Genomic DNA, 12724 nt, shown 5'->3' on the forward strand with positions numbered 1-12724 from the left:
ATATGATCACATTTGACATGATCACTTCGAACTGAAATGTCATTATTTCATACCTGGGATATGAACTCACAACCTCTGGATTTGGGGGTATATTGTTGTTTTTTTTGCCGCACCACAATATGTAGAATTTCTGAAGTCCCATACATGTTCATTACCTATAATACATCTCTGCACTTAGCAAAATAGTGCCATCTGCACTGTTATTTTAGTTATCAGTTAATCTGACTATTCTCTCATCATTGAGTTAATTTACTTATTTCAACTATTTGAGTTTGGCTTTTCAGTATAGTTGTCTGTTTTAGTCGTACTCCTGAATCACTACGATAAGTATAATAGTCTTTCTTGAGTGTATTTTTAACAGACCTAACATTTACTTTGAAGTGCAAAGTGTAGGAATACAAGTGAAATCAATCATTGACATAGACAAGGTGGCATAGCATGATAATCGGAATGTTGTGAGTTCAAATCCCAGGTGAGGACATGCTTGAATAATAATTACTGTATAAACGAACATGCACAATGTAATCAATGTAATCATCTATGTCAAATATGTGAGATGAAAACAGTGTATGGTAAAAGAACTGTGTATGCACTGTGTATGGGGGGGATGTCCCTAACATTGTCAAAAGACAAAGGGCTGTGACTGGACCAGGGGTTTACAAATCAGGGACTTGATGGGCTTGGCAACAGTAACAAGTGGTCTGTAATGAAACTAGGATATACATGCCCTGGGTATACATGGATAACATTTCTTTGCTACCATCAAGTGAAGTCCCCGGGAAAAAACGGGAACGAGACAAAACATCCAGAGGAACCATGACACAATGTCATAAAATCTTAGTTTGAACTGTGATGATCGAACCAAGGCCTTCAGAGGGAACAAAAATCTTTCAATAGCCTACGTTGAATCAAACTTAAAAAATCTAGAAATGAACAGACAACATAGCATCACTTAATGCGTTGAAATCTGAAGGGGATGGCCAGCAGAGATAGGTGGGATGGGATGAAGGAAACCGAGAGTTGGAATCTGGAACTGGAGATGAGTGAAGTGACGGTAAAAATATAAAAATAAAAAAAGACACTAAAAAGGAAGGTTGGTGGTTGGGAGGGAAGGGCACTGAACCAGTGGCCATGAGGTTGCTGGTTCAGTTCCCTGAGTTAGCTGGCAGGGGGATCTGTCGATGTTCCCCTGAGCTGGGCGCTTGACCGTGGTCGCTCTGGATGGGAGCATCTGCTAGATGACTAAAATGTAATGCAAATGTTGAGCAGCTTCTCTGCAGGTGGATTGTATATTTCAAAAGTTAATAAAAATAGCGAAAATGGAAAGACCTGCTGCAGCAGCCGTCGTTGCCAATGTCACACTACTACAACACACACTAGCAACTAGCATGGTAAGATTACAGCTTGCACTTGCCACTGATTATTTGCTCTTGCTCTCTCAGTACTGTGCCTAAACACGTTACTTGTTTTTTTATATACGGTTCCACCCACTGCAGATCAAAATTATGTTGGTTCATTCCACAATCCTGCTCTAATACAGTTGAATGGCAGGGAAAGGGGATACCAAGTCAGTTGCACAACTTTCCACCCTACCGGCTCGAATCAGCGACCTTTTGGTTACCGGCCCAACGCTCTTAACCTCTAGACCACCTGCCACCCACCTTCTGAAGGCCTAGGCAAGGAGGAACATCATACTTAATTGGCGAATTATAAAGATCAGATACCTAATATGACATAAAACATTCTCAGTGACAATACATTACAAACTTCATGCTTTTTTAGAATTATCTTTGGGCCACATATTTGTATAGTCAATTATAACAACTTAAAAAACACATCATTCAATATTACAAAAATAAACAATCATGTTATGTTATAGGGTTAAGGCCTCGTACCTTTTTACAAGCCTGCCTGATTTTAACGATCCTAATGCCGTACATAATAGGATTGAAAAGTGGTGGACATATCAGAAAATAAACAAATAAAATAGTGTGAAGTATAGGTGGAAGATGTGCAGTATCATATCTGCCTTGTAGAGTCACAAATAACCAGCCAAAGAAGAAGTTCAGCATAGAGGCTATATGTGGTGTACAGGTGGTAAATGCTTTCTGTAAAATACTTAACATATTTCGAGGAAATAGCCAAAGAAAGCACAGTTACAAGACCCCATATTATATTTTTGTGTAATATTTGAACAGGCAAGTAGTTGTCACAATACAATCTGTCTGGAACGTTACCATAAAATTGCAGTCGTAAACTCAGGGAGATAATGATGGAGTTGATGACTAAAGAATACACCCAGGACAGTCCATTTCGGTTGACGATGTGTTCAGATACTCCATGGTTAAAGCCCAGGTTGAAGCACGGAAGCAACACTATTACACATAGCCAGAGTGACATTCCTAAAGAAAAATAGTAGTTTGGTAGGGTAGTACAGCACATCAGAAGAATACACATCCTTAATGTTATGAACAGGCTGTGTTAGTGGTCTAAGATCCTGTTAAAACAATGTATGTGTGGGGACCCTCTAGTCTGGTACTCTACAATGTAGAAGAAGTATGTAACATCACCATTTGGCTGGGCAAGCAATGCTATCAGCTCTCTCATTATCTGTTAAGCAGACGTTTGGGTGCCATGTATTGTGCACCATGTAAAGTAAAGAAAAAGTTAATTGAAACCAATCCAAAGCCTCTGACAAATGGACGGTTTCCTGGACCCAGATTAAGTTTAGTCCTGGACTAAAATACACTTTCATGGAAAATCCGTCACGTATTCTTGTTCCCAACCACTGGCAGGTATCTTGGTATTGTTGAGGGACTACCTTGTTAGCTTCAGTTAGAATGAGGGAGGCAACACAACAGTCTGAGGGGATGTCATCGTTGGTAGCCTGGCCCCAGATCTATTTGTGCTATCATTCCAACTCCTTGTCATGTATGGAATGACAAGGGGTGGAATGTTAGCACAAACAGACCGGTACCCAGGCTATATACGTATTAGGGCACTATAGTTTTCCTGACCATATGATCTAACCAGGGAAAACGGAATAACTCAGGACCCTGAGTCCTAGCTATGGTCTAAGAACTAGACCCAGAGCCTTTCCTGCTCAGGTAAAAATGAGGACTGTTATTGACACGTTGACCATATGTTTGTGGGACTCACCCACAAACAGGACCAAGCCTGGCCTGTTGAGGAGTGACGGACTCCATCCTAGCTGGAGGGGTGCTCTCATCTTATCTACAAACATAGACAGGGCTCTAACTCCTCTAGCTCCACAATGAAATAGGGTGCAGGCCAGGCAGCAGGCTGTTAGCCAGCCTGCCAGCTTAGTGGAGTCTGCCACTAGCACAGTCAGCGTAGTCAGCTCAGCTTTCCCCATTGAGACCGTGCCTGTGCCTCGATCTAGGTTGGGCAAAATTAAAAATGGCGGTGTTCGCTTTAGCAGTCTCACTAGTATAAAGACCTCCTCCATTCCTGCCATTATTGAAAGAGATTGTGATACCTCACATCTCAAAATTGGGTTACTTAATGTTAGATCCCTCACTTCCAAGGCAGTTATAGTCAATGAACTAATCACTGATAATAATCTTGATGTGATTGACCTGACTGAAACATGGCTTAAGCCTGATGAATTTACTGTGTTAAATGAGGCCTCACCCCCTGGTTACACTAGTGACCATACCCCTCGTGCATCCGGCAAAGGCGGAGGTGTTGCTAACATTTACGATGGCAAATTTCAATTTACAAAAAAAAAAAACAATGACGTTTTCGTCTTTTGAGCTTCTAGTCATGAAATCTATGCAGCCTACTCACTCACTTTTTATAGCTACTGTTTACTGGCCTCCTGGGCCATATGCAGTGTTCCTCACTGAGTTCCCTGAATTCCTATCGGATCTTGTAGTCATAGCAGATAATATTCAAATTTTTGGTGACTTTAACATTCACATGGAAAAGTCCACAGACCCACTCCAAAAGGCTTTCAGAGCCATCATCGACTCAGTGGGTTTTGTCCAACATGTCTCTGGACCTACTTACTGCCACAGTCATACTCTGGACCTAGTTTTGTCCCATGGAATAAATGTTGTGGATCTTAATGTTTTTCCTCAAAATCCTGGATTATCGGACCACCATTTTATTGCGTTTGCAATCGCAACAAATAATCTGCTCAGACCCCAACCAAGGAGCATTAAAAGTCGTGCTATAAATTCTCAGACAACCCAAAGATTCCTTGATGCCCTTCCAGACTCCCTCTGCCTACCCAAGGACGTCAGAGGACAAAAATCAGTTAACCACCTAACCGAGGAACTCAATTTAACCTTGCGCAATACCCTAGATGCGGTTGCACCACTAAAAATTTAAAACATCTGTCATAAGAAACTAGCTCCCTGGTATACAGAAAATACACGAGCTCTGAAGCAAGCTTCCAGAAAATTGGAACGGAAATGGCGCCACACCAAACTGGAAGTCTTCCGACTAGCTTGGAAAGACAGTACCGTGCAGTATCGAAGAGCCCTCACTGCTGCTCGATCATCCTATTTTTCCAACTTAATTGAGGAAAATAAGAACAATCCGAAATTTATTTTTAATACTGTCGCAAAGCTAACTAAAAAGCAGCCTTCGCAAATGGAGGATGGCTTTCACTTCAGCAGTAATAAATTTATGAACTTCTTTGAGGAAAAGATCATGATCATTAGAAAGCAAATTACAGACTCCTCTTTAAATCTGGGTATTCCTCCAAAGCTCCATTGTCCTGAGTCTACACAACTCTGCCAGGACCTAGGATCAAGGGAGATACTAAAGTGTTTTAGTACTATATCTCTTGACACAATGATGAAAATAATCATGGCCTCCAAACCCTCAAGCTGCATACTGGACCCTATTCCAACTAAACTACTGAAAGAGCTGCTTCCTGTGCTTGGCCCTCCTATGTTGAACATAATAAACGTCTCTCTATCCACCGGATGTGTACCAAGCTCACTAAAAGTGGCAGTAATAAAGCCTCTCTTGAAAAAGCCGAATCTTGATCCAGAAATTATAAAAAACTTTCGGCCTATATCGAATCTTCCATTCCTCTCAAAAATTTTAGAAAAAGCTGTTGCACAGCAACTCACTGCCTTCCTGAAGACAAACAATGTATACGAAACGCTTCAGTCTGGTTTTAGACCCCATCATAGCACTGAGACTGCACTTGTGAAGGTGGTAAATGACCTTTTAATGACGTCAGACCGAGGCTCTGCATCTGTCCTCGTGCTCCTAGATCTTAGTGCCGCTTTTGATACCATCGATCACCACATTCTTTTGGAGAGATTGGAAACCCAAATTGGTCTACATGGACAAGTTCTGGCCTGGTTTAGATCTTATCTGTCGGAAAGATATCAGTTTGTCTCTGTGAATGGTTTGTCCTCTGACAAATCAATTGTAAATTTCGGTGTTCCTCAAGGTTCCGTTTTAGGACCACTATTGTTTTCAGTATATATTTTACCTCTTGGGGATGTCATTCGAAAACATAATGTTAAATTTCACTGCTATGCGGACGACACACAGCTGTACATTTCAATGAAAGATGGTGAAGCCCCAAAATTGCCCTCGCTAGAAGCCTGTGTTTCAGACATTAGGAAGTGGATGGCTGCAAACGTTCTACTTTTAAACTCGGACAAAACAGAGATGCTTGTTCTAGGTCCCAAGAAACAAAGAGATCTTCTGTTGAATCTGACAATTAATCTGGATGGTTGTACAGTCGTCTCAAATAAAACTGTGAAGGACCTCGGCGTTACTCTGGACCCTGATCTCTCTTTTGAAGAACATATCAAGACTGTTTCAAGGACAGCTTTTTTCCATCTACGTAACATTGCAAAAAAAAATCAGAAACTTTCTGTCCAAAAATGACGCAGAAAAATTAATCCATGCTTTTGTTACTTCTAGGCTGGACTACTGCAATGCTCTACTTTCCGGCTACCCGGATAAAGCACTAAACAAACTTCAGTTAGTGCTAAATACGGCTGCTAGAATCCTGACTAGAACCAAAAAATTTGATCATATTACTCCAGTGCTAGCCTCCCTACACTGGCTTCCTGTTAAGGCAAGGGCTGATTTCAAGGTTTTACTGCTAACCTACAAAGCATTACATGGGCTTGCTCCTACCTATCTTTCCGATTTGGTCCTGCCGTACATACCTACACGTACGCTACGGTCACAAGATGCAGGCCTCCTAATTGTCCCTAGAATTTCTAAGCAAACGGCTGGAGGTAGGGCTTTCTCCTATAGAGCTCCATTTTTATGGAATGGTCTGCCTACCAATGTGAGAGACGCAGACTCAGTCTCAACCTTTAAGTCTTTACTGAAGACTTATCTCTTCAGTAGGTCCTATGATTAAGTATAGTCTGGCCCAGGAGTGTGAAGGTGAACGGAAAAGCTGGAGCAACGAACCGCCCTTGCTGTCTCTGCCTTGCCGGTTCCCCTCTTTCCACTGGGATTCTCTGCCTCTAACCCTTTTACAGGGGCTGAGTCACTGGCTTACTGGTGTTCTTCCATGCCGTCCATGGGAGGGGTGCGTCACTTGAGTGGGTTGAGTCACTGACGTGGTCTTCCTGTCTGGGTTGGCGCCCCCCTTGGGTTGTGCCATGGCGGAGATCGTTGTGGGCTATACTCGGCCTTGTCTTAGGACGGTAAGTTGGTGGTTGGAGACATCCCTCTAGTGGTGTGGGGGCTGTGCTTTGGCAAAGTGGGTGGGGTTATATCCTGCCTGTTTGGCCCTGTCCGGGGTATCATCGGATGGGGCCACAGTGTCTTCTGATCCCTCCTGTCTCAGCCTCCAGTATTTATGCTGCAGTAGTTTATGTGTCGGGGGGCTAGGGTCAGTCTGTTACATCTGGAGTATTTCTCTTGTCTTATCCGGTGTCCTGTGTGAATTTAAATATGCTCTCTCTAATTCTCTCTTTCTCTCTTTCTGTCTTTCTCTCGGAGGACCTGAGCCCTAGGACCATGCCTCAGGACTACCTGGTATGATGACTCCTTGCTGTCCCCAGTCCACCTGGCCGTGCTGCTGCTCCAGTTTCAACTGTTCTGCCTGCGGCTATGGAACCCTGACCTGTTCACCGGACGTGCTTGTTGCACCCTCGACAACTACTATGATTATTATTATTTGACCATGCTGGTCATTTATGAACATTTTAACATCTTGACCATGTTCTGTTATAATATCCACCCTGCACAGCCAGAAGAGGACTGGCCACCCCTCATAGCCTGGTTCCTCTCTAGGTTTCTTCCTAGGTTTTTGGCCATTCTAGGGAGTTTTTCCTAGGGAGTTTTTCCTAGCCACCGTGCTTCTTTCACATGCTTTGCTTGCTGTTTGGGGTTTTAGGCTGGGTTTCTGTACAGCACTTTGAGATATCAGCTGATGTACGAAGGGCTATATAAAAATACATTTGATTTGATTTGATGATCTAAGCAGGGAAAACAGGGAATAACTCAGGACCCTGAGTCCTAGCTATGGTCTAAGAACTAGGCCCAGAGCCTTTCCTGCTCAGGTTAAAATGAGACCGTTATTGACACTCTGGGCTTCCTTAGGCCTACAGTACACTTTCACAGCCTATCAACCCAGAGGCGATGACAGAAGTCGTGTGTCCCAAATGGCACTCTATTCCCTATATAGTGCACTACCTTTGACCAGAGGCCTCTGATCAATATAGGGAATAGGGAATATATATAGGGAATAGGGTACAATTTGGGATGCAATCAAAACCAGCCGTGCCTCTCCTGGAGCCCCTCAGGTCTCTACAGGTTAATAGCTGCATTAATTGGTTCCTAGGGAACGAGGTGATACAGTGGACTAATGACCTGGTACCTAATGACTCAATAAACATGTTTTATTATGCTCTTGTTATTGGCTTCTGCTTTCCCCATAGTGAAGTATGCATGGAGTAAAACAAATTACTGGTGTTTCACACATCATTTTCATTGACAGAACTCCAAAACTTTTTACAGCTTTTTACAGGATGGATAGAGTACATGACAAATGTGTTTTATACATGCAATCCATCATCATTACCCTTGCTGTATTATTTTATTCTGTGGGTCAAACATATCTCACAGTGAACCTGGAAAAACAAGATGGGTATGTGGTTGTCCCACCTAGCGGTGTTAAGGTGAATGCACTAACTGTAAGTCGCTGTGGACACAAACGTCTGCTAAATGACATAAATGTAAATCTGGTCCTCCGATTTATAAATAAAACAAAATACAGTATATTCAGTATATTTGTTAAAATGAATGAATGATTGGATTTTGTGAGGACAGAATAAGCTATTCAAATTAGGCAACATGTTACTCTTGTGTCCCAGGTAGTTGCCTTTCTGGTATGACTCAACATTTCTGAGGAATACCAAAGCTAGTCATCTGTCAGATAGCTGGCACACATATATCATGTTACATTGAACAGTTGGCCCTCAGAAAACATGACATGCATCCAGATCTCAGACAGAATACAGTTGGTTTTCATGTTACAGTATTTCCCTTAATTTCTCTCTCAAAATGCCAAACAATCCCCAAGCTTGTATGTACTGTACAGGGCCTATTTTCTATTAGGATGGATGTAATGTTGCCAGGTGGGCTATAAGGTGGGTTTACCTTTTCCACATTTACTGTTCCTAAGTTTATCCACTGTTACATATTTAGATACAGCTGTTAATTTAAGTAAGGAATTCAAAGTAATGAACTTCTGTTTTTTTTGTTTATGTAATAATAATAATGTATTACATTTTTTAAGTGCTTTTCATTATACAAGAATAATCTCAAAGTGCATAAAATAAAAGATAAACAAAAAAAGTGTACAAAATATATATATATAACCAAACCATGAAAGCAACAATCAAAATCTAGAAGGAAGGGAATGCTCATAGAGATGAGTCTTAAGGCCAACTTTGAAGGCCCCAACATTCTGAGCAGCCCTGAGATTGTCAGGAAGGGAGTCCCAAAGGCATGATGCTTGGGATCAAAAGAAACGGCCCTCCGTTGTGTGTATCCAGGTCCTGGTGGCATGGAGCTGTTTGGCGTGGCTTTAACTTAATGGAGGTTCATAGGGGGACAGTAGGCCTGACAGGCAGACGAGTCCGATTCCATTTATTTAGAAAGTGAATAAAAGGTAAATGACAATATTTCACAAATTAGCAAGTGTTTTACATGTCTGATTTTCACCATCCTCACCCCCATTAATTATTGTAACTATAAGTAACAAAACACACAAGTCAACATCACAAAAATCTAACAATCAGGACAGAAAAGGTCACACTAAGGTTTACCTTATGTTTTAGGGTACAGACCTACAGGTAGTATGTTTTTACAAGCCTGTCTGATTTTAGCCATCCTAACTCCATACACAATAGGGTTCAAAAGTGGCTGGCACATCGCAAAGTACACTGACAACATAGTGTGAAGTACAGTTGGAACATTTCTCATAGGCCTATCAAATCTACTCTGGAGCAGATTTAAGAAACAGCCGAAAGAGAAGTTGAGCAGCGAGGCCAGGTGAGGAGTACAGGTGCTGAAAGCTTTCTGTCTGGTCTCAATGGAAGATTTCAAACAAACAGTCAGAATCTTAATATAAGAAAACAAAATAGTAATTAAAGGGACGGCGACAGACAAAACAACACCGTAGAGTCCATAGATGTTATTAACTGTTGTGTCTGAAGTTAAACAAGCAAGTTTCACTACCAGGTAGTTGTCACAGTACACTTTGTCTATAATGTTCCCACACAATTTCAAACGAATAGTTAAAGACAGTGTTATGATGAATTTTACAAAAGAGTACAACCATATTACACAAACTAAAATACACACCCTGTTAGGTGTCATGACAACATTATACTGTAGTGGATAACATATAGCAAGGTACCTGTCATAGGACATGACCGCTAAATTGGTGAATTCAATAGATCCATATGTGTATAAACAAAACATCTGGAGGTAACAGTACACAGTGGAAACTGAATGGGCATCTGAAACCAAATTAATCATAAGAGCAGGAAACAAAGCAGTGCTACCATACAACTCATTCACAAACAAACTGCACAGAAACAGATACATGGGTTCATGAAGGCTTCTCTCCATGCATATAACCACAATAAGCACTGTGTTCGTAAAAACTATGGAGATGTATAACACAGTTAATACAATGAAATAGAAGTACTTTAAGTGTCCACTGTCACTATATCCAGCTAGCATAAATGACGTGAATTGCGTTGAGTTCTCCATTTTCCTAATAGTACCTGTAGAAATATTTGTAGATATTTTTGGTTCACAAGACAAGGATAAACAGTGTCTATCAGGTGAAACTATCAATCTCTTATTGATGTCTCATAAATCCTTCATTCTTAGATTTGCATCGATTACCAAGACTCTTTGCATTATTGCCACAATTTTACTCTTTTAAGTGTTTAATCCCATAGGCATCCCCATGGAAAAACATTGTTACCTGTGGCTGCAATGGACATTGAGTAGTCTATACAGCAAACTTAATTAATCCCTAGTGTAGTTAAATAATATGAATATATTGAATAACAAATACAACTGACGCAATGTCTCAGCTACCAGTCTTTACTTTACTGTTACAAACACTCCAATCATAGTGTGTGAATCAAACAGAAGGCTTGTTGTGCAGACCCATACAGTGGTAAAACTCCCTGGGATAAGTCATATATATACATCTCCCCACCAGAGACCATGGATCAATCCCTGTGTCCACTTATCTCCCTCTTTCTCCCACTTGCCTGTCTCCCCCTCTGATGTCCTTACTGTCTGAATCTAAAAAGTTTTTCAAAAAACACCTAAAACAACAAAAACAGGATTTAAGTCTAAAAAAGGATGTAAGTCCAGATCACCAGGTATCTTTCTCCAGACTGCCGTGGTGTAGACATAGGCATACGGTATGGTCTGTTTCAGTGGGCTATTCCACATAAACTACTGTCACATCACTGTTCTTTTATACCTTTTAAATAAATAAATAACAGTATACAGCAGTTTGTTTACTCAAACTCTAATGACACCCAGAATAAAAGTGTCATGGTGTGGCTCAGCCTCCTGTGGGTGGTTAGGTTAGTGCTCAGGCAATAAGTGCATAAGTGGCTGCTAAACGTTCTCTCTGCCGTCATGACAAAAAATGTAAAGAATTGCAGAAAATGTGCTTTTAAACTGTAATATTTTCTCTAGGCCCCATGACAAAATGTGTAGAATTGCAGAATATTACATTTAAAGCTGAGCATTTCTCTCCACCACCAAATCCCCCCAAAAAGGCTAGAATCCCCCCCCCCCCCCCCTGAATCGGTGGCATGCACAATGCAATCACGGTCGATCCCCATTTTCATTAGATCTGTTCATGTTCAAGTTTGTTTAGTATATACACATGATGTACGTGGAGTACACTGTACAACGAAATGCTTACTTGCAGGTTTACCTCTCGACAATGCAACAACAATAGGAAAGTAGTTATTAACTGAATAAAAGAGTCCAAAAAAATAAATGCTCAATTTAAAAAGTTGGTTTTTCACTTTGCTAAAATATCTACAAAAAGTCACTCAATTTAAATAAAGTAGGATATTTACACATGTGTACAGGAATTGTGCAAATAGACAATGTGCAGTATTATAAATACAGTAGGAGTACAGTAGCAGCAGTCATGCAGTCATGGAGAGTGTGTGTGTGTGTGTGTGTGTGTGTGTGTGTGTGTGTGTGTGTGTGTGTGTGTGTGTGTGTGTGTGTGTGTGTTCGAGCCTTTGTATGAGTGAGTGAGTGTGTGTGTGTGTGTGTGTGTTAAGGTACAGGGAGTCAGTGGAAAAAACTGTTGTTGTGCCAGGGATCAGTCCCGGTTCAAGAGTTCAGTAGTCTGATGGCTTGTGGGTAAAAACTGTCTATGAGCCTGGAGGTCCGGTACCCGCTGAAGGGCTTTGAGGTCGTAAACGGAGCAATTTCCATAACAGGCCGGGATGCAGCGGGTCAGGACGCTCTCGATGGTGCTGCAATAGAATTTGGAGAGGACCCGAGGGGGAATGCCTAAATTCTTCAGCCACCTGAGAAAGTAGAGGTGCTGTTGCATCTTCTTGACCAGGGCGGTGGTGTTGTCGGTCCATGTGAGGTTCTCAGTGATGTGGACGCTGAGGAACCTGAAGCTGCTGACTTTTTCCACTGCAGTCCTGTCGATGTGGATCAGGGTGTGTCCTCCCTAAAGTCGACAATCAAATCAATTAGTTTTCCTGACGTTGAAGGAGAGGTTGTTGTTTTGGTACCACACTGCCAGAACTCTGACATCCTCCCTTTAGGCTGACTCATCATTGTCAGTGATCGGGCCTTCTACTCAGGCTGGTCACTAGAAACAGACCTTGATTTTGGACATTTGAAAAGGTCCTGAGGACGTCGATATATGCCTTCCTCGGGGCACACCAACAAAACAATGGTACAACACTGGGATTGAACTCACAAAGCCCAGAACCAGAGTATTCTGGTAAGACCACTATGCCACAACAGTTCACAATTCCCTAGCAAGCAGGGAGATTACAAGATGACTAAATGGAAATGGCCATTTTTATTTAAGGCTTTCCCCAAACCATAGCTTTAACCTTAACAACTGTGAATGAATACCTAAACTTAACCCTTTGCGTTGTTTCTGTTTTAATCATGTAACCACGTCTATTTTTTTACTCATTAATTACACATTCATCCAATTACTGCATATTCCGAA

The 12724-nt window shown here is 41.5% G+C and overlaps 1 protein-coding gene across 1 annotated transcript; it reads right to left on the reverse strand.

Annotated features, from left to right (window-relative positions):
• Window positions 1–1868: 1868 nt before the first annotated feature.
• On the reverse strand, window positions 1869–10245 carry LOC123724092 (olfactory receptor 11A1-like). The gene is made up of 2 exons (XM_045687013.1): window positions 9315–10245; window positions 1869–2029 (listed from the first exon to the last, which is right to left on the reverse strand). The coding sequence occupies exons 1-2, from the start codon at window positions 10243–10245 to the stop codon at window positions 1869–1871; spliced, it is 1092 nt and encodes a 363-aa protein (XP_045542969.1).
• Between the last annotated feature and the right edge of the window lie 2479 nt (window positions 10246–12724).

The sequence above is a fragment of the Salmo salar genome, chromosome ssa09 (genome assembly GCF_905237065.1).
Source record: "Salmo salar chromosome ssa09, Ssal_v3.1, whole genome shotgun sequence".
NCBI lineage: Eukaryota > Metazoa > Chordata > Actinopteri > Salmoniformes > Salmonidae > Salmo > Salmo salar.

Coding starts and splice junctions, on each gene's coding strand:
- LOC123724092 (XM_045687013.1), bottom strand. CDS start 10,245: ATGGAGAACTCAACGCAATTCACGTCATTTATGCTAGCTGGATATAGT. Junction 2,030..9,314: donor TAAAAACATACTACCTGTAG/GTCTGTACCCTA, acceptor TGACTCTACAAG/GCAGATATGATACTGCACAT.